This window comes from Caretta caretta, chromosome 4 (assembly GCF_965140235.1).
Source record: "Caretta caretta isolate rCarCar2 chromosome 4, rCarCar1.hap1, whole genome shotgun sequence".
Classification (NCBI taxonomy): Eukaryota; Metazoa; Chordata; order Testudines; family Cheloniidae; genus Caretta; species Caretta caretta.
This window is the reverse complement of record NC_134209.1, coordinates 61,601,112-61,628,299: the sequence shown is the minus strand read 5'-3', so window position 1 is coordinate 61,628,299 and position 27,188 is coordinate 61,601,112. Positions and strand designations below refer to the sequence as shown.

Sequence of the window (27,188 nt, the reverse complement as noted above, 5' to 3'; positions counted from 1 at the left end):
ATATAAAGTTATAAGATTTAACATTACTGAGACACATTCCAAGTTTAGAAAAGCAGGCCCAAACCAGTTCCTCAAAGACAAAAGGCAAACTGATGCCTCAGCCAGGTGTAAACAAAATCAAATGAACTATCACCTGGTTACACGACCATTGTTCAGCAGGAAGAAGGGTGTGAGTGAGAAATTTACACTTTGGCAAAGAAACAGCTAGAGGTTCTTGTCCTCAAAATATCTCTCCCTTCATCTCTACTGACGGCATCATCAACACTTGAAAGACAAAGGAAGCATCAATGGACTGGGGAGGGATCATGGCTGAAAGAATTTCAGTCCGTAAGACTGCTAAAACATGTAGTGAGAGACTTTTGCTTTGAAATCACTTAGCTTGTTAAGGTAGGTGTCAGTTACATTTTATTTTGTATTTCTTTGTAACAAATTCTGACTTTTATGCCTCATTACTTGTAATCACTTAAAATCTATCTTTCTGTAATTACTAAACTTGTTTTATTGTTTTATCTAAACCAGTGTGTGTTTGGACTGAAGTATTTCAGAAACTTCATCTGAGATAACAAGATTTGTGCATATAAATTTCTATTAATGAAACGATGGACTTTACACCAAACTTGTATTGTCCAGGAAGGTGCTGGGCAGTACAAGACGCACAGTTCTGGGGGAAAGTCTGGGACCAGGAGTTTGCTGGTGTTGCCCTGCAGTGTAATTAATGCGTGGCTGTAGCACTCATACAGTATAGCCAGAAGCGATTTACATGCTGGAAGCAGTGTGTGAGCTGACCACAAGTGGATGCTGTCACAGCTACACAGTGTAAAAGGCACCGGAGAATTGCAGGGTCACAGCTGTCCATCAGTCTAGATTGTACCCTGGGGAATGTCACAACAGCACAACTCAATTTTTCTACCTTTTGCAGGTCACCTTCGAATTGTGCTGAAACTTGTTGGAAGAACAGCTGCTTCAAATGCAACCCCTGAGATCTGCTTCATCGAGACAAGAGACCATGAATATGCAGCATTTTCTTGATCAGTCTCAAATGAAATTTGAATGGTTTTCTTTGGAAATTATAAAAGGGTTTGAAAAAGTGTTTTAGAATTATCCCATCAAAATCCTACTTGGATTTTAACTTTAAATCTGTATTGTATAAACAGAATGCGTAGAAGTAATAACACCATTTTTCAATCTGTAGATCTGAAAGCACTTGAACAGAGGAGGTCAGTATCATTATCCCATTTTTACAGATGGGGAAACTGGCACAGAGAGTTAAAGTGACTTGTCCAATGTCACCAAGCAGGCTAGTGACAGAATAGAAACCAGATCTCCTGAGTCTCAGTCCAGCTCTCTACCCACTGGGATACACTGCCTCTATTTTTAAGTTAGCATACACTTGTTACAAGTCAATTTCTGGCTTGCAACTTTTACCACTGAATTAGGAGCTCCAGTCTAACTATCAATGTCAAACATACAAATATCTATATCTACAGAATATACCCCAAATACATAAACTGCACACAAAATAAATCCAGGAAATTTCTTATACCTGTATCAGCCTCGTGTTCTTTATTCTCATCTGTTAGAGGATTATCATGAAGCTTCAAATATATCTCTATGGCAATTCGTGCAGCCTTGAAGTAAAATGGATGTTGCCGAAGTACGTCTTCTAGTTTTAACAAGTCCACATAAGACCTAAGTGTAATCTTTCTCATACAGTAAGTGTGGAAGTCAAACTGGTCATCTGTAATTTCTACAAAATGCTAACAGAAAACAGCAAGTTTTAGCAAGTGTTAGAGAACCAAACAAACCTGAAATTCAAATACATATTTTCTTAGACGCAGCTATGGAAAAAAATTGCAACTGAAGAAAAACCGGCCAACTGATAATGGATCAGTGCCTTACATACTCAACTAGTGAGTGTCATTCAAGTTTTGGTACTTGGACTTAAGAAAAATGTATGAAGTTATGGGTGAAGTTACAAAATGACGTTTTTCTCCTAAAAGCTGACAAAAATAATTCCACGAACTGCCTAATACCCAACGTCAAAAAAGGAACTACTCCAGGATCAATGTAGAGTATAACAAGTCAGGACCAAAAAGCACAAGTTTAATACTTTCAGACACTACTACAGCGAATAGAGGAGAGGAGAGTGCTGGAAAACAAACAAACTTGTAAAAGAATATTTATTTTGTGAGAAAGAATTTAACATGAACTATAAATTTTAAAGAAAAAAGCCATGGAAGACTTTGTGGAGTGGTCGAGCCTTAAGCACACAAGTTGAGTAGTTTCAGAGTACCAAACAAAGTTTTGACTTGTGGCACAATTTTTCTCCTCCAACAATTAAACCAGAGAAAAATCATTCTGAGCTTCTGGCTGCTTTCTGGCATTTTAGGACTAAAAAAGTCATTACAATGGCCTTGTTTGTCAAGACCCATGCAGATTAAGTTCCAATCCCGCAAGCATTTAGGCACATGTTTAACTTTACTCATACGAGTACTTTCATTGAACACAATGGGACTACTCATATGAGTAAGATTAAACACGTGTGTTTACAGGATTAGAGCTTTATTTAATACAGTTACAATTAGACATGGGTATAGGCTGCTGTTTCACACTTGGAAGGCCACAGCATGCCACAGGAAATTACAAGGTTTCTAAGGGCCAGGCTAGAGATGTTAATGTTTAGATGAAAACATGCAATGACAGTAAAGCAAAACTGGAAATTTTAACAGATTAAATTACTTAGATACATACTCTCTCGATTTCATGGCATTTCTTAAGTGCTTCTCCAAATTTATTCATTGCCTTGTAAGCTTGGGCACATTCTGTCTGGAACCACATGCACTGCATTTCATTCAAGTTCTCTACTGCTGAGGTTCCTTCCTAAAAGCAAAACAGAAATATTAGAAATAATCCAAAAACATTTCTCTGCTCAGGCACACCTCAGTTTTCTCCTCCCTCCTGCCTTCCCTGAAGGAAGAGGGGAACAGAGCAATGGAGGCAATAACTAACGGCAGCTTGTGGCCTCAGTGCCTCTGTAAACAATAAGAGAGCAACCATTTTGAAAGGGAGCAAGCTGATGAAAGACTATGCCAGCCTCTGCTGAAAAATAAACTTTCAGTTATGAAGAACACTGGCGAAAAGTGACCGTCAATTCTCAAAAATTCTTCACATGTAGCCCATGATCAAGATTTCAGTGCATTTTAGCCTCTAATTTATAAAACAAAAACAGAGCGCCTATCCAAGGCTAAAGATGCCTCTGCCATAAACAAGAAGAAATAAAATTAAACAACCTGCAGAACACAAAACTGTCCTCCCCACAACTCCGATTACTCTCAAAAGTCCACCTCCCCAGCAGCCCAACAAATAAGATGCACCTTGGAGTATGCCTTGGAAATCGTTATACTCAGGATATTTCAGACATATGGGATGGGGATAGCCTGTTCCAGAGATAAGGGACCTCAAAGAATACTATTACCAACTATATGGAACTTCTATGAGGAAAGTTTAAATAGTCTCTGTTGTTGAGATCATTTGGAACAAAAAAGGATTTGACAAAGGATTCTAAATTTTGTAAGGGAATTTTAAGAATTAATTTAAAATCTAAATTGATTAATCTGTAAGTCTGCAGAAACTTCTGTACTCAGAGTGCTGTACTTTTGGGGAGGATGTACTGCATTTTTCATATGTAACAAAGAAGTTGAATCCTTGTAAGTGCAAAACTCAGCTTAACCTTAACTATGGAGCCATTATCACCATGTAAATGAAATTTAGCTACAAACTGCTACAAGTGAAGTGAGCAACCTTCATAACTCAGCCAGAACAGGGAAAGAAATTACTGACCAAAATAGAGGCTCAGAAGGACAGCTAAAATATGCAACATACTTTACACTTGATTATGTCTACATTTTATTCATCAAAAACTATAGTAACTGGAACAAACCCTTGTAAACTTAGAACACATTTCTTCTGCCTCTTTAATCAAGTTGGCTTTCAACATATATTTTGCACATTTGGAGTTGATAAATCTGTCTGCTGTGTCCAAAGCCTGGGCTTCATCCATCCACCTCGCAGCTTCTTTAATGTTTCCAGCATGCTTAAAAAGAAAAATTCAAATCAAGTAAGCAAGGAAATTATAAAATGCATACAGTTTAGCCTTATCCACCCACTCTTCATTAACAAATTAAATATTATAAAATAGGGTTAATTTAAACAAGGTACCAAAAACTTTATGAAACAGTCTTCTTACAACAAACAAAACCATACCTCACAACAAAAAAGCGGCGATACAACTGCATCTCAATATTATAGTTTCCCTCCTTTGACACTACTGTCTCCAAACAGACCTTGTTAATCCATATTTTGCTAATTCACAAGCCTAAGACCTCTTAATAAAACTAGGCCTCACTACAGCACTTTCTGAGTTGTTACAGAGAATTGGGGTCAGATTAGGGTGTTTTTAGGACATGATTATTTAAAAATAATTAATAAGTTTACTAATTTATTATGATTTAGCAAAGTAAACTAAAATTACAATAACCGTCAATCAACCAAGTACATTTTGTGATAACACTTTTCCTTTCTAATTGTTTTTTACTAATAATTAGTAATGATTACTAATTTGCAATAAACTAATTGATGTAAATTTAGGGAGGTTCTACTATATGGAATTTTAAGAACTCATGGAAACATTTCTATGGGTCTTAGGTTTTGTAAAAGTCTGCTCATACAAAACCCGACTCCTCAACCAATATTAGTGCTGAACCACTACAGGGAAGTACAGTCATGATTAAAGGTTTCACTGCAAAATAAAAGAGAAAAGTCATATCTGATAATTAAGAACAAATCAAGATTACCTTATAGATTTTAGCCTTCACAAGGAAGAGTTCTATCAAGGTGGGAGTACTTTCTATAGCAGCATTTATGTATTCCAGAGCCATGGATGGCTGCCCAATTTTATCATAATGTTGTGCTAAGTAGTACTGGACCCACAGTAAAGTGGTTGGAGGTTCTTCTTTACCGTCATCTATGGGGGGAAAAGATGTCATATATTCCATTTAACCAGCATATAGCACAAGGAATATCCTATTGATGTAGTGTACAGAATTCATTGTTTATCTCTATATCTACCTCTCAACCCACTGATAAACAAAAGTAGGAAACATGTCTACTTTATCTGGAGAGTAATCTTAGCACTTTACAGTAAATTACTGATTTAGGTCAAAGACATAGTATGCCAATTGCAAATGTTAGCAACTGAAATATATCATTGTGTTCGGCATTTACATCAGTATATTTTCAATACACCAATTTAAAGCACTTTAAATATTTAACTAGCTCAGATTAAGTGGCACCAATCTATTCTGGTCTCATTATAAATATCTTTAAAAAGCTTTGGACATAGCTGGCGTTGGATTAAACCCACCTTGAATAGATAAATGTATTCCAATTTTTTCCAAAGTAACCCTAAATCATAAGATATCTCCTTTGTGTGCAACACAAACCATGACTCTGAAAGGACTTGATCCTGCAACACGCTGAGCCCCTGATCCAGCAAAGCACTTAAGCACCAGTCAGTAGAGACTACTCAAGGCCTAAAGTTAAGTTCACTCTGAATTGGGAATGGAGTGCCCAGTACCAGAACAAGTCCAAAGGCTTTAATTCTTCAGTATAGTAACGCCTCACTTAACATTGTAGTTATGTTCCTGAAAAATGCAACTTTAAGCAAAACAATGTTAAGCGAATCCAATTTCCCCATAAGAATTAATGTACATCGCGGGGGTGGGCGGGGGAGGGGGGGTTAGAGTTAGATTCCAGGGAATTTTTTTTTTCTAGACATAATACTTTGTGTATACATATATATAAAAATACACACGCGCGCGCGCACACACACACACACACACACACACACACACGATAAGTTTTAAACAAACAATTTAATACTGTACACAGCAATGATGATTGTGAAGATTGGTTGCGGTGGTGGAGTCAGAGGGTGGGATATTTCCCAGGGAATGCCTTACTGCTAAATGATGAACTAGCACTTGGCTGAGCCCTCAAGGGTTAACACATTGTTGTTAATGTAGCCTCACACTCTACAAGGTAGCAGTAATGGAGGGAGGAGACACAGCATGGCAGAGAAAGAGAGAGAGACACAGACACACACACCCTGTGTGAGAGAGACAAGCATTGCCCCTTTAAGTATGCTGACCCCACTCTAAGTACACTGCCTTTAAAATAAAAAAAAAAAAGGAGTACTTGTGGCACCTTAGAGACCAACAAATTTATTTGAGCATAAGCTTTCGTGAGCTACAGCTCACTTCATTGGATGCATTCAGTGGAAAATACAGTGGGGAGATTTATATACATAGAGAACATGAAACAATGGGTGTTTCCATACACACTGTAACCAGAGTGACCACTTACGGTGAGCTATTACCAGCAGGAGAGCGGCGGGGGGGAACCTTTTGTAGTGATAATCAAGGTGGGCCATTTCCAGCAGTTGACAAGAACGTCTGAGGAAACAGGGGTGTGTGTGTGTGTGTGTGTGTGTGTGTGTGTGTGTGTGTGTGTGTGTGTGTGTGTGTGTGTGTGTGTGTGTGTGTGTGTGTGTGTGTCTGTCCGCCCTCCAGGATAGGTTGTAGATCCCTGATGATACACTGGAGACGTTTTAGTTGGGGGCTGAAGGTGATGGCTAGTGGCCATCACCTTCAGCCCCCAACTAAAACCTCTCCAATGCATCATCAAGGATCTACAACCTATCCTGAAGGACGATCCATCACCCTCACAGATCTTGGGAGACAGGCCAGTCCTTGGTTATAGCCAGCCCCTCAACCTGAAGCAAATACTCACCAGCAAGCGCACACCAAACAACGGAACCACTAACCCAGGAACCTGTCCTTGCAACAAAGCTTGTTGCCAACTGTGCCCACATATCTATTCAGGGGACACCATCATAGGGCCTAATCACATCAGCCACACTATCAGAGGCTTGTTCACCTGCATATCTACCAATGTGATATATGCCATCATGTGCAGCAATGCCTCTCTGCCATGTACATTGCTCAAACTGGACAGTCTCTACGTAAAAGAATAAATGGACACAAATCAGACGTCAAGAATTATAACATTCAAAAACCAGTCGGAGATCACTTCAGTCTCTCTGGTCACTCAGTTTCTGACCTAAAAGTGGCAATACTTCAGCAAAAAACTTCAAAAACAGACTCCAACGAGAGACTGCTGAATTGGAATTAATTTGCAAACTGGAAACAATTAACTTAGGCTTGAATAGAGACTGGGAGTGGATGGGTCATTACACAAAGTAAAACTATTTCCCCATGTTTATCACCCCCGCCCCCCACTGTTCCTCAGACGTTCTTGTCAACTGCCAGAAATGGCCCACCTTGATTACCACTACAAAAGGTTTTCCCCCCCACCCGCTCTCCTGCTGGTAATAGCTCACCTTAAGTGATCACTCTGGTTACAGTGTGTATGGTAACACCCATTGTTTCATGTTCTCTATGTATATAAATCTCCCCACTGTATTTTCCACTGAATGCATCCGATGAAGTGAGCTGTAGCTCATGCTCAAATAAATTTGTTAGTCTCTAAGGTGCCACAAGTCCTCCTTTTCTTTTTGCGACTACAGATGAACACTACTGCTACTCTGAAACCTGCCTTTAAGTAGATCAGAAAGTTGAGACAGCAGCTGCTGCCAGCAAGTTCCCTTAGTCCTGAGCCCTGTCGTGTCCCCCCTGCTCTGTAGAGATGGAGGGCAGGAGTGGGGAGCAGGAGGGGGACACCCTGACTTTAGCACCCCTCTTCCCCCCCGCACCCTCTGCATAGCAAGCAGAAGGCTCCCAGGAGCAGCTCCAAGGCAGAAGGCAGGAGCAGCACATGGCAGTGCGGGAAGGGACAGCTGAACTGCTGGCAATTGATAGCCTGCTGGGCAGCTGTCGCACAGGGACCTTAGGGGAACAGGGAGCTGATCGGAGGGCTGCCGGTACACCCTGGTTCCAAGCCCTCACCAGCTAGCTCCAGCGGGTTGCTCTTTCTGCAAGCAGTGGACAAAGCAGGCGGCTGCCAAACGATGTTATAAGGGAGCACTGCACAACTTTAAACAAGCATGTTCTCTAATCGTTCAGCAACATAACAAGGAAACAATGTTAACCTGGACAACGTTAAGTGAGGAGTTACTGTACCTATAACTAAGGCTGCGTGTCTGTCAGGGTCACGGATTTCATGACTTTCTGTGACCGCTGTGACTTTTGCGGCGGCCGTTGCGGCTGGCTCAGGGGGCTGGGGTGGAGGGCGGTGCTTACCTTGGGATGGTACTCCCCGGAAGCGGCTGGCATGTCCCTGCAGCTGCTAGGCAGAGGGTGAGGGGGCTCTGCGTGCTGCCCCTGCTTGCAGGCACCGCTCCTGCAGCTCCCACTGACTGCGGTTCCTGGCCAAGGGGAGCTACAGAGCCAGAGTTTGTGGCAGGGGCAGTGTGCGGCATCCCCCAGGCCTTCCCTCCCCTGAGGAGCTGCAGGAACATGCCATCTGCTTCCAGGGAATTGTGCAGAGCCAGGTAGGGAGCCTGCCAGCCCCTCCAACCCCGTCTCGCCCCCCGCACCCTCCCCCAGCAACAACAGGGGTCCCAGGCCACCCATCCCCACCCCAGCGGGGGGTCCCAGGCTGTGTGCCACCACCTGCCCACCCCCACTAGTACGGGTCCTGGCTGTGCACTGTCACCTGCTCCCCCCAGCACCTGTGGGGGTCCCGGCCCATGCGCCACTGACCGCTCCCCTATCGAGCGCCCGCAGGCCCCCGGGCTCAAGTTTTAGTTTGGGGTATATCGTACAAGTCATGGACAGGTCACAGGCTGTGAATTTTTGTTTACTGACTATGACCTGTCCATGACTTTTACTAAAAATACCCATGACTAAAACAGCCTTACATATGACATGATTTACCCCACAGTCATCTTTTTACTTTTAATACTTTCTCTCCAATGAAAATTAAACAGATTGAGTTTTGTTCAGCCATGTCCACACAAATGTGCCCCAATTTAAAGTTTTTTTTAAAAAACCAATACAAGTTTATGTTTAAATTTTGAATTCAGTTTGAAAGATTGGCTTATTTCAGTTTAGCTTAATATTGTAAAAAAACCAAGCCAAAATAAAGTAAGCCATTCTCTTAGCTAAAGAGCATCTCCACACTACTTGCACTGGTTTGAAAAACAAATCTTTTGTTAACTGGTGCAAGTTTACATGTAGACAACGTTTTCACATTCAAGGAAGGATGAATTTTTAATTAACTGCCCAAAGAAGGTCTTTACAAGATTGTGAAACAGTCATCATTTCTTGGAAAAAGACAGACTGGCCAAGATATCTAAATATGGGAATTTTACATCTCAAGTTCTTCTCTGTAAATAGAAAGTTTTATTGTAACATGAACAATGTATATACTAAATACTATCAATACAGTTACAACATAATCCATTTTTATTTCACATAGCTGCCATAATTATAATTCTTTCCTCATCACATTTAAGGGTGTCCCATCGTATGATATCTTGAAGTGAGTGCGGACTGCTGCCTAGGCTAAAACAGCATACATTCTGAGTACAGATTGAGAACATACTATGGTACTCAAATTGTAAGGAGGGCTACAGCTCACTTCTCCACTTTCAAAAGTTTGTAGGGTTTTTTTTCTATTCCTTCACCCCTGCCTGAATTGTTACATATAACATATGATTGGCACAGTGTTTTCATAAAGTATTAAATCATTGTTACTCACCATTGGGATTAAATAACCTGCAGCTTTTTAGAGAAGTTTCATAACCTACCACCAACTCTTCTATAATTACCACCTCCACATGCAAAGACAAAACAAGAAATATTAGTGATCCAGGTGTTATTTCACTTTAACATGAACGTCCTTGGTGTTATCCACACGGACAATAAGAGATCTACTATTGCAATATACTAAGTCCTAGTACAGAGGGGAATGTGCTCAATTCCCATCTCTCCTGTTGGCATATAGAGAGAAATCCTGACAATTTTGTGTACACATACACTTAATTGATTTCTGTTAAGTAGTTCATGGTTTGGTACAACTGACTTGGAAAAGAGCTATGTAAATTTGCACAATAGGAAATGTAGAACTGGATTTTTGCTGTTGTGACCTAGAATAATGAGAAAAATCAAGTCAGTGACAGTAATAGAGTAATGTCAGCTGGGAGATCCCAGTCTAAGCACTGAAATTCCAGGCCAAAGTAGGCTCCAACTTAATATAAAGTTGCTTTTATTCCTTTAGTGTATAAAAATAAACCCAAATTGTTGGAAAGATTCATTTACCTTTTCTTTATCTTTGTACAATGATCTCAAAGTATTAAAAACAGGTGGACAGCCTTTGCTGAAATTCATCCTTAGAAACTTGTCCAAACATTCCTTAAACTTTTCACCTTTGGGGGAAAAAGATCTGTTGATTTTGTTTTTACCAAATATTACTTTGAGATTTTAACTTTTTATATTGTTAAATAGGAAGTTTTAGCAAAAGAAATAAAAAAGTGAAATTATTTTTATTTGCTTGCCAAAAATGCACATACCAGATAAAAAGTTTAGTGGCAGTCTTCTTGGAACTAGTCCCCTTGGGTACTTAGTCCAGGCCTCTTCATAGATTTTCAGCCTCTCAAGCATATTGGCTACAACAAAACAAAATTTGGAACTACTAAAAAGAATCTTTTCTGGTAATTAAATTACACCCTCCCCAGAATGCATAGCAAGTAGTAGCTGTATACTTTAAGTAACATAGTTAATTTGCAATGTAGTCCATTTTGAAAGGTCATTAAAAAGTAGTTTCAGGTACAACGGTTATGAGTCCCCCTGCAAGTTTGTTGATTGCATTTTCCCCTTTTAAAAAAAGGTTTCTATCCTCCATTGCTGGGTGAATGACCCACACAGAGGAAAACCAACTATACAGATGGAGCAATTAAACTGATTGTATTTGAAGTGCTGTCAAAGGCACAAAGTAAATAAACAAAGAAATCATACTTCTGCCTGAAAATTATATTGACTGTAAACACAAGATTACCATAAATGAGATCAGAGAAAAAAATTTAATTGATAGTGTCCCTTCTAAAAAAAGGACTTTGCCTTCTATTTCTACCATTCATACAAACAGAAGGACTACAGCTCTTACCATCTGCCATTTTTTATTTATCTATCTTTTACCCAATGAAGACAAACAGGACATCAGGACAAAAAGTCATGCAAGTTTTTCAAGATAATGTTAGTAACAAAAACATAATAAATCCCTACTACATATCAAAAACTAGACTAGAAGTTGTCAAATATATGTGTCCCTTTAAGAACGTACTTAATGCATGTTTTCAATGCATAAGTAAATGACAACTGAGCAAAAACAGATTCTTGATACTCTATTATTACAAGCTGTAAAATCATTACCTGGTTTAAGTGCCTTTTCTAAGCCTTTGTAGTAAGCCCAGTTTTCAGGATTCCTTTCTTGCAATCCTCTATACACCTCAGCTGCTTCTTCCAGCCTGCAGAGTTGTAACAGAAGTTCTCCTGTTTAAAATTCATAAAGTTATACACTGAGTGTGAGGAAGAATGCAACAGCTAAACATCCGTAGTGCTAATTTGACTGTTAGACATTCCTCAATTCTTTGTTAATCTACGTTTCCTAGACATGAGTATCAATGGTATGACTGACAAGAACTTCAATTTTGAGGTTTAACAATTTTTCATGTTCATAGCCAACAACTCATTAAGCTTTTTAGTTGAAGACTTATATAGGTAGAAGAAGCTACTTCATTAAGAGTGAGTAACAAAAATTAGATGTATCTTGATTAAAATTTTTGAAGAACTAAGTACAGTTCTACTATGGAAAGTAATTAAAAATGGTACGTGGTATTCCATGTTTATAGTTTCTTGATGTCAAAATCAAATATGCTCAGTTTGCAAGTAAAAGGAAAAGTTTACAAAGTGTGAGTGTGAAAAATCATCTTTTCAGATTTGTACATCAGCTATTTGTCTAACTTGTGAGTTGTACTGAGAGATTCTGCAGGCAAGTTCTTCCCTCACTGACAGCTGGCAATGGGATGGCATAGTGATAACAAAGATAGAATTTGGACCAGCAGGTGTAACCAGCATTTCTGTTGATGCTACAGCCAGAACACAATCCACCTATTTCAGAGCTGCATTGACTTAGCAGTGCTAAAAAACAGTAAAAGTAATTTTACACACACACACACACACACTTAAAAGTAACTAGACATCACGTAACTGATGACACCTCCCCCTCACACACCCATTCAAGTAAGCACACTTGACTGAATTCATCAGAGGTGATCTGGTAATTAAGAAGGAATCATGTTTAGAGGAAAGTCTCAATAACTTAGTGAAATTTTGCTCTACAGAAAGGAAGAAAAGAGCAAAGTCTTACCCCTCTCCTCTATTCCAGCAACTTTCACAGCACAAGCTAGTGCTTACTACAGAAATGTTAACTTGGGCTATGGGTCTTCACATAGCAGCCACCTTAGATAATCTTAAACCATGGAGAGACACCTCTGGCCCACCCACCAGCATGACAGGACCAGGAAGTAGTATCTCACCAGAAGAGAGCTAAATTCTGCCAAGAACATTAGAAAGTCCAGTGAAAACAGTAGACCCAATGCTAACTCTTGTAGACCTAAACTGGCCTGTCTGGTATACTTCATAATTCAGTCATATAAAAATAGCTCGTTTCTCAAACAGCATATACAGGAACCACACACAAGATTCCATAATGCAGATATGTATAAGCACAAAGAGTGACAGCATCCTGAAGAGGCAAAATACCTTTAGTTTCTTCAACAGCCAGTTTATCACAGATCTGCTTTTCATAGGTACCAAGGTGTTCCAAGGCTTCTTTGTAGAGTCCTGCTTCTCGGAGGACTTGATTCTGATACAACAGCAGCTCACTGTACTCATAGTCCACTTTATCAGGAGACGTCTGAATGTAAACAAGGCAGATGAGTGTTCACCCTTGTAGCATATACTTAAACTTAAGGTAAACTGAATTCATTTGGTTTTAAAAATCTAAATGTTATTAAATTGTTTATGTGTTTGAAAGACAATTACTTTTTTTGGCTCACAACTAATCAAAACGAAGAATTCCATGTTTTCTTTTTTTATACCTGTTGAGTCTTCCTAAATTCCTCTAAAATCTTTGCTGCCATTTCATAATCTTCCAGCAGATGATAAGCAATAGCATAACCAATCCACGAGGCTCGCTGTGCAGGTCGGAGCTGAAGTAACTGGTACCTGGTTTCCTGTAACACAGTTATAACTACTAATTTTCCTGTTCTCATGGATGCTAAAGTTCTCCATAAAATACTGTAGCTTTAACATTTCAATATATTTTAGTAAGACTACTTGACACAGTACAAAGGAAAAAATAGCAATTGTGCCAAATTAAAAAGCTTGAAGTTTGATAAAGTGAAAAAAGATAACATTTAACTAAAACAGTACTAAAGAGGTCCTATTTCCAACTAAGCGGTCCTCATGAGCCAGGCTAACATTAATGTAGGTATCAAGGCATGCTCTTCTCTATCCTAAAACTACTAAATAAAAAGCATCATTCAGGATGTTTCAGTTTGGGACCTAGGGAAAAGTTCTTGTTGTAATGACACTTCAGATTTATCAAGGAGCCTGTATGTATTCAATCAGAGATTCTACCCAACTCAACATAAAAGTGTTTGCATGAAGAATGGCTAGTGTAAATGGCATCCATCTTTATGGTGATTACAGTTGCATCTGCAAATGGCCTTTAATTAGTTTCTGAACCTAGCTGTATGACTCTTCAGGGAGTCATGAATTTTTTTGACTCAGATTTCTGGAACAGCAAGTAATTTAAAAATATTTTTAAAAAGTCACTATACACATAGAGGGTAACAAGCATGAGCAATAAACAGAAAGGGATCATGAAGAACAGCTAAGAGTAATAATAAACAGTAATGCATAAAACTGGGAGGAGCTGCATTATGTCCACTCTTAATTAACCTTTATATTAAATGACCTAGCAGTAGAAAACTGCATGATGACATTCACAGATTCAAAATTGTGATGAGTTTTGAGCTTCAGTCAAGACAGATTAAATACAAAGGGACTTGGAGAAATTAGAAACATGAACAGCATATGAGATTCAACTTGAAACATATGAGCACATATGTTTGCTGGAAAATATTCCACCTTCAACACACATGGGGAGATAAAAAACTAGTAATTCTTAATTACAGCATATCAGACATGAGTTTACAATGCAACAGGACAGCAAAAAAGGGCAATTCAATTTGGGGATGCATTTGCAGAGATGTGAGAGCAGTGGTTGTAGTCCTTGTCCACAGAAACAAAACACCATAGTGCGACTGTACCTAGAATAGCATGTTCAGTTCTAAGCAACATTTTACCAGAAAACTATTGACAAACTGACATGAATTCAGAGAACAGCAACACATTTAGTCAGGGGCTGAAGAAACTGGCTTAAAAGGAAAACAGAAGGTTGAAAACTAAAATATGTTCAGTTTGGCTACAGGATAATCAACAGGAGAAACATGGTAACAGTCTATGAATAATTGAAAATCTAAAACCAAGGAATGAGAGGAATAGATAGAGGCTTATATGAGTATATGGGAGAAAGTTATGAAAGGAAAACACTTTGGTTGAATATCAGGACAGTTTTCCTGATAGTAAACTTTGTTAGGCAGCAGAACAGTCTTCAAAAGAAAGTGGTAAAAGCCCTATCAACACCTGGGACACTTATAGACTAGACAACACTCAAAGTGTCCACCAGTGAACAATTCTGCTTTAATAGAAAGATAACCTAGCAAATTATATTCTTTATATGAAAGTAGTCTTCTGCATATCTGAGTATGAATGTCTAAGTGTTAAGCATATAAGGGTTAATGTTTTGATTCCTATGGTCTTTAACCCGAGGAAACCGTATGCAAGTTACTAATTATTGCACTAACCCTTTGCTCTGTTTCCCTGGAAACCAATAACAACATAAATACTCTACTTACCCTGTAACCCTCAAGATCCCTCATTTGAATCTGTAGCAGAGAGAGATCTCTCAAGATTTGAAGATTGTCTTTATCCCATTTCAGTGCATTTCTGTAACATTTGATAGCTTCATCATACTTCTTGTCTGACCTCTGGAGAAGACCATAGACATGCCAGCCTGGAAAACTTTGTTAAGGGTACTACTGCATTTGAGGGTGAAGAAAATCAATCCAGAAAGGCACAAAGAGCGTGCCTACTAGGTAAAATAAAATAAAATAATAATTAATAAATAAATAATCAATCCAGCTTTGTAACAGACAGTAACACCACCAGAACATTCAAACTGATGATATAAAGCTTTTCACCAATTGATATTACAGGAACACGGTGTGGGGTGGAAAGGAGAGAGATGGACGGACATTATCGCAATTCATTTTCCTACTGTTTGACAGGACTATCAACTTGTATTACCTGCATTTTTTAACTTGCCTAATACAGGCCCCAACTCAGGGACACACTTAAGTATGTATTTAAGCTTCTAGTATGTCATTAGTCCCACTGACATCAATAGGATAATCGTGTGCTTAAAGTTAGGCACATGCTCAAGTACATGCTTAAATCAGGGCCATAGCAAGCAATTCTGAAGGAAAAAGTTTACACTTGCAAATACAATGGAAAAGAACAGCATGATTTTGATTCAACAACTATAATTCTTCCCACAAAAGCAAGAATGTGTATTTAATTGCTTGTGCTTTGAAGGATAGCTTTGACACAAAATTTAGGTATGAAATTGTTCAAGAAAAGTTTAAACAAAATGTACTTGTATATGTATATGCATATTAAAAGTACCAGTTGTACACTTTCAGTTTTGGAACAGTGATAGATGTTAGCTCTTGTTCACATTCTATAAAATAATCAGTTACTCCAACAACAGCCTTCTCTGCATTCACAAATGGAAGGTATATTCAAAAAGGATACAGACATGACTCTTTAAATCATTCCGTAAGCCTCTACGCACTAGTTCATATGCTTCCTCTTTCTTCCCTAGACAGTTCAGCGTTAGTCCTTTCATTGCCAGAGTTTCTAAAAAACATTAGGATTCAATTGACACCAATCTATTATTTTATTAAACACAAGAGACATTATATAAATCAGGGGTGGGGAACCTTTTTTCTATCAGGGGACACTGACCCACAGAAAAAAATCAGTTGCGGGCCACACAGCCCCGCGGGGTGGTGCGGAGACTCAGGGCTTCCTCTAGGCTCCCAGGTGGGACCAGAAAAGGGGGTTTAGGGTGTGGGAAGGGGCTCTGGGCTGGGATGTGGGAGGGAGGGAGGGCTCCAGCTGAGCGTGTGGGCTCTGGGATGGGGGTGGGCTCTGGGGTGCAGGAGGGGGCTCAGGGCTGGGAGGAGGTTCGGGGTGTGGGCTTTGGAATGGAGTTTGGGTGTGAGACGGGCTCAGGGCTGGGGGTTTATCTAGTAAATGCTCTCTGCCTACCCTGGCTCCGCGCTGCTCCCCAAAGGGGCTGCTATATCCGTCCCCTTGGCGTATATATATGGTGTATGCTGCCCGCGTCTGCAGGCGCCGCCCCCACAGCTCCATTGGCCACGGTTCCCGACCAAGGAGAGCTGCGGAGCCAGTACTGGGGGAAGCGCGCAGAGCTTCTGTTATCTCCTCTGCTTCTAGGGGCTACAGGGACATGTCGGTTGCTTCTGGGAGCCGACCGGACTTTTAACGTACGGGGGGAGAGGAGGCTTCCAGCCCACAGTGCAGTGACTTGCCACGGGCTGGATGAAATGAAGCAGAGACCCAAATCTGGCCCGTAGGTTCCCCACCCCTGATATAAACTAATAACTTAATGCATATAAATATTCATACATAAGACTTTAGACTCAGGAAAGTTAGTAGCACAAAGATTCCAATTATTCTATTTTCAGGTCCAAAAGATTACATTATAGCTTATTCAGTTAGCAGATGAGGCTCAAACAATCAGTTAAAAAAAGGAACCAGTATTCTACTTTAAAGCACGTTGGTTTTCCCTGTATGCACTGGTAGGCAGACATAGTCTCTCTCTACTGGAAAGGAGTGCCATGTCTGTTTAAACAGTCCATTCTTTAACAGAAAAGGGAGTCATTTAAAGTGGATTCCAGAAAAGGACAGTCATGCCAGTTTAACAGGTAAAAAGGAAATTCCTTTGAGTACTTGAAAGAGGTTTAACCGAAAGAGTGAAGAAGAAAAAAAAAAGTTGGGTGGCAAAAAACCCTTTTTTCTCTTCCAAACTGTGTCCCTCTCACTGGAGGATGAAGATAATTCTAACCGCAATTTGTGTGTGTTGTTCGACCCAACCCCTTCCCCAAATACTGTACTGCTTGTTCAGATATGAGACAGAGAAAAAATAAAAAGATTAAGGACAGATTTTAAAAATGTTACATCAGCAATAAAGTATCACATTATGATGCAGTGTTTCCAAAAGTTACACTTTGTACTTCATCGGTTTCCCCTTAAAATTACTTATCCAAAAGGATGAACAAAAAGATGCTGAAAGACTTATGAAGTTTTATGGAAAATATCTTAAAATATGTATTACTTGTCTTAAAGCATATAATAAGCAGGCTATGGTAGTTTTAAAATATTCCATCTGAAGCCTCACCTCCATGTTCTGCAAACTTTGGGTTAGAAAGGATCTGTTTACAAAACTTCAGCCCATTTCTGTACTGTTTATGTTCATAACACCTCTGTAGAAGAACAACAAAGTCAGTAATTTAATTCACAAATGTTATGCAATGTTAAAACAAAAAGCTAAAGCACTATAATTTCAGATATTGAAATGTCTGTGTGGACAGTTTTGGACTTCAAAAAAAATGGGCTATGTCCATTAACATACCATTGTAATGTTAAGAATATCAGTCATTTGTACCAACATATTGGATATTATTGCTTTAAGCAATATAGAAAAGGAGTACTTGTGGCACCTTAGAGATGAAGTGAGCTGTAGCTCACAAAAGCTTATGCTCAAATAAATTCATTAGTCTCTAAGGTGCCACAAGTACTCCTTTTCTTTTTGCGAATACAGACTAACACGGCTGCTACTCTGTAACCTGTCATTAAGCAATATAGTTTTTCTAGCGGTAAAAGCTAGTATTTCATGTCCTTGGCAATTTTATTAACCTTACAATAGGAATCAGTGGCACTTCATCAAAATTAAAAAACATCTTCATACTGTACCCATACTCAGGCTAAGTAGTTTATCTAAATACTTATCACAATGTAAGTGATTCATATTTGAAGATAATGTTCCTGTATAACAACTGATATTCGTTCAGACTCTACATTATGAAAGCCATATCAGACCTATTCAACTCCTTTAAAACAGATTACCTTTTTTATTAAAAAAACATGCCTTACAAGTGTTCAATCAACTTTGGCATAATGCCTCTTCACAAGGGGATATAGCATAACACAAATATTCTAGATGGACAAATGGGGAGAAGGGCGGTTGTGATGGTTCTTGGGGTACCCAGAGCTGAGAGTCACCTTGTTACAGCGGGAGTGAGTCTTGCCTGTGGCAGCTCCGGGTTAGCTCCTTACCTCCTCCAGGCTATGCCAGACCTCACTTCACCTTGCAGGTTAACAAGTGGTGCACCCCAGTTCCTGAGCCCCCTTGAAGCATTCCCGTGTGATAACCAGCTCCTGACACTGGCAGCTCATAGAAATGACAGGTCTTCTGCTCCCACAGGAATAATGTAGCCCAGTTTACCAGTTTTACCTTAAATCACCACTCCTCTGTAACACACAGCTCTTGTGAGCACTCAGAATAAAAAAGATTTAAGTGAAAAAGAATAGAGGTTCCACTAAAAACAAGAAAGTGTGATGAAAACAGATGGTTACAATATAAAATAAATTCATACAATACAAACTAGGGCCTACAATTAAGTTACTTTCCTATCAAATAAAGTAGTTTTCTCCCCCCGATCCCAAAGTTTATTCTCTTGCAGATCTAATCTTTCATGAAATACACCCCCTTTCAACAAGTTTTCTCCTCAGTGAATGGATGCAGAGGGTCTTTCTCCACCCCCACATATACTGAATCAAGTTTTTTTGTCTTTATTCACAGGCAGGGCGAGCGCTTGTCTGTTACAATGCTTCTTCTTACCTCCAAGTGGTTTTGATTGTTTGCAGTTGTCTTTGGTAGTTTTCCAGTGACTATTCTTGGATGGGGTAAGGGTGGGCAATCGAACATGTCACATAATTGGCTACCCAGGGTGTGGTGACAACTCCCTCCCACATGAATGGGTCATCATCAAGACACATGGTTACCTGGGGACTAACTTTTACTCCAAGACCATAACGGAATATTTTTCCATATAGTTATATTAATCCTTAAATATTGAAACTTCCTGAAAAAGCACAAGATCAAATCCGCACAGACACACCCCTGGAACCCCGACCTGGGATATTCTATCTACTACCCAAGATCCATAAACCTGGAAATCCTGGGCGCCCCATCATCTCAGGCATTGGCACCCTGACAGCAGGATTGTCTGGCTATGTAGATTCCCTCCTCAGGCCCTACGCTACCAGCACTCCCAGCTACCTTCGAGACACCACTGACTTCCTGAGGAAACTTCAATCCATCGGTGATCTTCCTGATAACACCATCCTGGCTACTATGGATGTAGAAGCCCTCTACACCAACATTCCACACAAAGATGGACTACAAGCCGTCAAGAACACTATCCCCGATAATGTCACGGCTAACCTGGTGGCTGAACTTTGTGACTTTGTCCTTACCCATAACTATTTCACATTTGGGGACAATGTATACCTTCAGATCAGCGGCACTGCTATGGGTACCCGCATGGCCCCACAGTATGCCAACATTTTTATGGCTGATTTAGAACAACGCTTCCTCAGCTCTCGTCCCCTAAAGCCCCTACTCTACTTGCGCTATATTGATGACATCTTCATCATCTGGACCCATGGAAAAGAAGCCCTTGAGGAATTCCACCATGATTTCAACAATTTCCATCCCACCACCAACCTCAGCCTGGTCCAGTCCACACAAGAGATCCACTTCCTGGACACTACAGTGCTAATAAACAATGGCCACATAAACACCACCCTATACCGGAAACCTACTGACCGCTATTCCTACCTGCATGCCTCCAGCTTTCACCCTGACCACACCACACGATCCATCGTCTACAGCCAAGCTCTGCGATACAACCGCATTTGCTCCAACCCCTCAGACAGAGACAGACACCTACAAGATCTCTGTCAAGCTTTCTTACAACTACAATACCCACCTGCAGAAGTAAAGAAACAGATTGATAGAGCCAGAAGAGTTCCCAGAAGTTACCTACTACAAGACAGGCCTAACAAAGAAAATAACAGAACGCCACTAGCGGTCACCTTCAGCCCCCAACTAAAACCCCTCCAACGCATTATTAAGGATCTACAACCTATCCTAAAGGATGACCCAACACTCTCACAAGTCTTGGGAGACAGGCCAGTCCTTGCCTACAGACAGCCCCGCAACCTGAAGCAAATACTCACCAACAACCACATACCACACAACAGAACCACTAACCCAGGAACTTATCCTTGCAACAAAGCCCGTTGCCAATTGTGCCCACATATCTATTCAGGGGACACCATCACAGGGCCTAATAACATCAGCCACACCATCAGAGGCTCGTTCACCTGCACATCCACCAATGTGATATATGCCATCATGTGCCAGCAATGCCCCTCTGCCATGTACATTGGTCAAACTGGACAGTCTCTACGTAAAAGAATAAATGGACACAAATCAGATGTCAAGAATTATAACATTCATAAACCAGTCGGAGAACACTTCAATCTCTCTGGTCACGCAATCACAGACATGAAGGTCGCTATCTTAAAACAAAAACACTTCAAATCCAGACTCCAGCGAGAAACTGCTGAATTGGAATTCATTTGCAAATTGGATACTATTAATTTAGGCTTAAATAGAGACTGGGAGTGGCTAAGTCATTATGCAAGGTAGCCTGTTTCCTCTTGTTTTTTCCTACCCCCCCCCCCCCCAGATGTTCTGGTTTAACTTGGATTTAAACCTGGAGAGTGGTCAGTTTAGATGAGCTATTACCAGCAGGAGAGTGAGTTTGTGTGTGTATGGGGGTGGGGGGGATGTGAGAAAACCTTGATCTATGCAGGAAATAGCCTGACTTGATTATGTAAAGAGTTGTCACTTTGGATGGGCTAGCACCAGCAGGAGAGTGAATTTGTGTGGGGGGGTGGAGGGTGAGAAAACCTGGATTTGTGCTGGAAATGGCCCACCTGTTGATCACTTTAGATAAGCTATTACCAGCAGGACAGTGGGGTGAGAGGAGGTATTGTTTCATGATTTCTGTGTGTATATAAAGTCTGCTGCAGTTTCCACGGTAAACATCTGATGAAGTGAGCTGTAGCTCACGAAAGCTCATGCTCAAATAAATTGGTTAGTCTCTAAGGTGCCACAAGTACTCCTTTTCTTTTTGCGAATACAGACTAACACGGCTGTTCCTCTGATACTTCTCATAATGATTATGAGTACTGGTAAGTTACAAACGTGCAGTACAGACCTCACCCTTCATTGAGAAATACCATGAAAGTGATGTATTAGGTCCAGTGAGTTTGTCAGGTCTGAGAGAGGAGTAGCCTGTGGAGAAAACTGAACCCTTCTGCCAGTTGTCACCAATGAGCCTCTGTCACAGAAGTTAATAATGTGAAATGTAATCTTTATTGGCCATGTAGGCAGAAAAGATTGGGAAAAGCAGCAAGGTTCAGATCTCTATAATCTCTCTGAAAGTAAAGAGTTTCTAAATTAGGTTGCCAAATGCCACTGCAGATGTCCAATGACATAAGGGATGAGCCTCTGGGTAAGCCACATGTTCACCCTCTCTGATCTTACAGGACAGAGATTAAAGCTTTTACTACTAAATTCAACCATTGTGCCTACCCTCCAGAAGTACCCACATGTAGTCATACATAGGCCACCTTGAAGAGCATCAAGGAAAGATTCAACTACCAACTCAGCAGGTGCAGAATGACAGTTTGATGTGCTTTTGATAGATTAAAGGTACACGAGTGGTGTTCACTCACTAAATTGGATCTCAGTGAGAAAAATATCCCAATGGTTAGAACTGCCTGTTGTGTCTTGCATAGTAACTGTGAGGTAAAGGGGAAAATCTGCACCCAGAGTGGAGGGCAGAAGTGGAGAGACTGTCTGGACAGGCAGACAAGTTTGGACAGCCAGACAAGTGGGCCATTAGAAGAGCTCAAGTACTGGGTGCTTAGAGAACCACTATGTATTCTGCACTATGTATTGTGAACTAATAAAGAACATTTTATTTGGAAAAAAAATTGAAATGTATTGGAGTAGTAAAAACAGTTCAGAAAAAATAATGTGCAAAAAAATAGCAATGTAATTAAAATTGTGGCTACACATACACCAACCATGGCTCTCATAGGTCAGCATATGCGAAGCTGTGGTTTTCCTTGCTGTCCCTTAGCGTGGAATAGTAGGGATAAATAGGTGGCCCATGAGACCAGATGGAATGTTGGGGAAGGCAAGGAGCCGGTACCAGGCAATTCTCAAACAACTGCAAAGGGTGGGGAGTCCAGGATTGCTGGACCTGTATGTCAACCAGCATCGGCTCTGTGGCATTTGTGTTTGCTGCCTCAGAATCCCCATTATGTCTTAGTGCATTTCCCTCTCCTTTTCCTGCTGGGATTCCTGGCCCTGTCTCCTTTCCACTCTATCCCTCTTCTTGCTGTCTGCAATGTCAGCCCTCCACGCCCTTTGTTCATGGTCTGATGCAGTACTGGCTTGCAGGATCTTGCGAACACGTCCTCTTCTTTCTCCTTCTCATCAAGTTAAGGTGTTCTGAGAGTGTAGCAGGGGCACCCATCAAGGCCAAAGTGGCAGCAGCTGTGATTAAAACAGAGAAGCGTATCACTGGATGTGCAGTCAGAATGGAAAAGGAAAAAGAAATTTCAGAACTCCCTTCCCTTATTCCAGGTTAAAAAAAACTTAATGACATGCTTATTAACACTTTAGCTTTGGAGCGACTTTGCACAGCACTGACCTCCAGCCCCAGCCATGGTGAGTATGAGCCACCATGAAAAGAGTGGGGGGGAAGTAAAGATTTATGATTGTCTGAATCAAAATTTTGGTCCTTATTCCATGGGTACAAGTATAGGGGAAATGGCACTGAATATTGGCACTATTTACTACAGATGGTGGTGATTTTAGCTGACCTTTCACTCTTGAAGGTAACAAAGGCACAGAGAGCACAGCTGCTACTGCTGTCCCGACCTGTATGCCACTAGCCTGTTTAATGCACTGGTGGCCAGCCAAACTCATTGCATAATGGCATAGGAAAGTGTCCTACTGTGGAGGGAAAAATAAGGCAGCCATCCATAGAAACCTTTGGGAGAGGATTGCAGAGTATCTGCATGAAAGTTTAATTGAGATGTCATGCAAGGATACCCTATGTACATAAACAAACTGCTCCACCAGGTTGTCCCCGCCTAAACCAATAAGGAAATGAAAAGCAGATACCAACTCTACTCTGTTGTACCACAACCTCCTCTCTTACGAGTAAAACAACGCAAAGTCGATACCTGTGTCTTGTTAACTTGTTGGCAGGGTGCCATCTTTAAATGTAAAACATTGCAAGGGAAAATGGATGCACACACTTACCCAGGGTTCTTTCCCCTTCACTGGGCTCATCTGTGTTTGGCTGGCAGGACTGGCTAGATGGTGGAGGAGACTAACAGGTTCTGACTCGTGGCATGACTGGATCCCTCCACTGCAACTTCCCCACTCCTTCTCCTCACTGTTCATGGGCAGGGGGTCTCAGACTCCTCCAAAGTTTTCAGGGTGGTCTGCTTGCAGCTGCTGGGCTCTCTGCCAAATATGGCATGCAGCTTGGTGTAAAAGTGGCAGGTCAGCAGCTCAGCACAAGATCAATTGTTGTGATATACCTGTTGTAGTTCCTTTACTTTCACATGGCACTTCATACCCATTTGCCTGCATCCCCTGTGCAATCTTTTCGTAGATGTTCTCATTCTTACAGCTGGTCCACAGCAATGTTTGCATAGCCTCTTCTCCTCACAGGCCCAGGAGATACATACATCCTGTCTATTCCATGGAGGAGTCTAGTGTGGGGCACCAGCATGGTCGGTTGGGCAGTTGCACACTCAAAGGAGAGTTATTAGGTGTGCTCATCATGCTGGGCAATCAGGAAAAGACACTTCAAAGGGTGTTTTTAAATAGGGTGTGGGGGTGGCTTCCAGTCTGTGACCCTGGCAGTCGAGTTCAGAATTGTGACTGAAGTGGCTACTGCAGCAGGGAACAGGGCATTGTGGGACAGCTGTTGGAAGACTGTTAGGATCAACACAGGTCACACACTGTCTACACTCGCACTACATCAAACTCAGTAGGTCGACTGGGACTCAATGCCGTAGGGGGAGGTGGTTTTACTGTGTTGCTGTAACGGGGCACTTATGTTGGCCGGAGACAAATTTGAACGTAGTCCGTAGACACATACACAAATAGGGTTGACGCAAAGCAACTTATGTTGACTTAACTTTGTAGTTGTAGACCAGGCCACAGATATATGCTATGTGGTTATTAGATAAAGGTTTCCGGCAATATTTATCTAGTTTAATTTGAATTTGATCTTCAGTTTATCATGTGATCCTTTGTTATTTATTCCTGGATATAACAGAGAACTGAGGGACTTATCTACTTCTCAAACCCACACAAATCACAAAAAAATCATACTGCAAAGAAATGGAAAGCAGAAAACTGAAGTTTCCTATTAGTGTCTGGTACAAGTTCAATGACCTAGTAAGTCTTGAGAGTTTTCCTCTTGGTAAGTCAGAGCTTGGCTTCCTTTGAAGAAATATGGTCTTCATTCCTGGAAGTATATAGTAAAGACGCACTACAGCAATAAGGTGTTAGTCTGTATCATGAGGATTGCATATGGTATCCTTTCCTGTTCTCTCCACCTCCTTTCCGATTCTCCCTTCTATTATCTTGTTCTTGCTAATTAGATTCACTTGAATGTAGCTAATAAATGTTATTTGTATGGTATATAATTTTCTAAAACTGTTACTAAGATGTTTACAGTCAACTACATATTTGAAACAGATTTTTTCTCAGCAAATGGGAAACCACTAGCAAGACTCAAATACTAAATTGTACACATTTTTTTCTCCTTTCTGGAATACTAGGATAACACCAGATCCATTTTGCTTCTTTTAATACTTTCATCACAGTAGCACTAAATCCACAAAGACTTAGGCACATGTACACGAGCAACCTGAAACACTTGGGTATAGTTTCACCAATATAAACAGTGAGAACAGCCCCACTGATTCAAGTTGTGGAGTAGTTTGGAGCAGAGAGCCCATGGGAATACTCATGTGCAAAGTTACACATATGCTTAAGTCTTCACACCTTTGGGGCTTATACTATATTTCCTCATGACTCCAACAAAAACAATTACCTGAATGCAATCCTTGAGGTTCTGTAACAGGAGCAGGAAACTCTCCAAAAAAAAAATTATTTTTTTTTATTATTTTTTTTTAAAAAAAATTATTTAAATAAGCTCTCCAAGTGAAACTACTCCGCTTTGAGCTGTGGAACTGTTCTTTTTTTAAAAAAAACTGAGCAAGGTAGTTTTCCTGCTTAGTATAATAGCCTTCCACAGATATGGAACCTGTGACCTTTCCAGAGATGTTTCAGAATGCCATATTCAGCAGGAGAGGATCCAAGATATTTTTAAGGCTTTGTCTACACTATAGCCTATGTCGGCAGAACTTATGTCACTCAGGGGTATGAACATTCCACTGCCTGATTGACATAAGCTACACTGACATAAGCATCCATGTGCACGGTGCTATGTTGTGGAGGTGGGTTTTTTATGCCGATGGGAGAGCTCTCTCCCATCGGCATAGAGCATCTTCACTATATGCGCTGCTGCAACGCTGTATCTACAGACATTACCTAAATGTCTAACTAGGATAACAAATTGGATTTCCCGAATCTGCTATTTAAATAGATCGTAAGAGATCATTGTATAAGATGCACTGTGAAATAAGAAAGTGTGAAGGAAAAGACCAATGATTTGTAATATGTTGGACAGCAGTTAATTAAATAAGAGAACACTTTAACAGCAAAAGCTGATCACTACACAGAGGATGTTATTTTTGTGTGTGTGTTTTATTTTATTATATACAAGACACTTGATTTCTTCTTTGTAATTACATGATGCAATTGCTCTTATTACATTGGAGTTTTCCTTTAACAGTACCATGATGGAAATGCTATTGAAATCTACTAAAGCTGCAGATGTTCTCCAGTTTCTCCCTTTTTTTCTTTGAAGTGGTCATCTTGATGAGAACATAGCTTTCAGTAGCACTTTAAAAAAAAGAGTCAGGATTAATATATGTTCCCCTTTCGTACCTAAAAGTTTGAAGGGTTTTGTTATTTAGTTTAGATTTGAAATTTAGGATGTGTTTAGAACAAAGACTATGATACGAATTTTAAATGCATTAACAGATTTTTATTTTGAAATATTTAAACATTCCTCTGCAGTTTTGTAAAATCCAAACCTAATAGTTTGCTTATGTATGACACAAAGCAAATAAACTGACCATTCTAATTCCGTCATCAAAGGGACTAAAGGGGGGGTGGGTGCGCGGGGGCGCCTAAAAGTGCAGCTTGCAATAGTAACACAGATAACACCATAAAGAGAAGGGGACAAATTTTTGGCTTTGCAGTTCAGCTTTAAGTACAACTGTTACACTACTTTGCCTGCTAGAAACACTGGATCTTACCTCTTGGCAGTTTAGTTGTATGTGCTTTGACAGAAGTCTTATCTTGACATTTAAGGCAAGTCAACAAAGATGCATATTATACTCATGAGAAGTAGGAAAATGTCTACACAAGTTTTAGATGTCCAGATAAAACTTTTTCAGCATCTTCTAAAATTATTATGATGGCCAGCATAACACAAGTTAAGAATGACAGCAAATTTTCTCTTTTAGACAACTAAGGACCTGATCCTATGACCACTGAAGTCAAAGGAAAGACACCCACTGACTTCA

The 27,188-nt window shown here is 40.4% G+C and overlaps 1 protein-coding gene across 2 annotated transcripts in view; it reads right to left on the bottom strand.

Moving 5' to 3' along the window:
- NAA15 (N-alpha-acetyltransferase 15, NatA auxiliary subunit) overlaps positions 1–27,188 on the bottom strand; it is a 66,589-nt gene that overhangs the window by 25,585 nt on the left and 13,816 nt on the right. For both annotated transcript variants that reach the window (XM_075127675.1, XM_075127674.1), the window contains exons 2-14: positions 17,695–17,779; positions 16,023–16,127; positions 15,065–15,222; positions 13,181–13,315; positions 12,843–12,996; positions 11,451–11,570; positions 10,592–10,687; positions 10,341–10,447; positions 9,781–9,853; positions 4,854–5,023; positions 3,941–4,093; positions 2,752–2,880; positions 1,544–1,757 (exon numbers count right to left, since the gene is read on the bottom strand). In XM_075127675.1, coding sequence (XP_074983776.1) covers positions 1,544–1,757; positions 2,752–2,880; positions 3,941–4,093; positions 4,854–5,023; positions 9,781–9,853; positions 10,341–10,447; positions 10,592–10,687; positions 11,451–11,570; positions 12,843–12,996; positions 13,181–13,315; positions 15,065–15,222; positions 16,023–16,127; positions 17,695–17,779 — 1,699 coding nt within the window. The remainder of the gene's footprint in view (positions 1–1,543; positions 1,758–2,751; positions 2,881–3,940; positions 4,094–4,853; positions 5,024–9,780; positions 9,854–10,340; positions 10,448–10,591; positions 10,688–11,450; positions 11,571–12,842; positions 12,997–13,180; positions 13,316–15,064; positions 15,223–16,022; positions 16,128–17,694; positions 17,780–27,188) is intronic.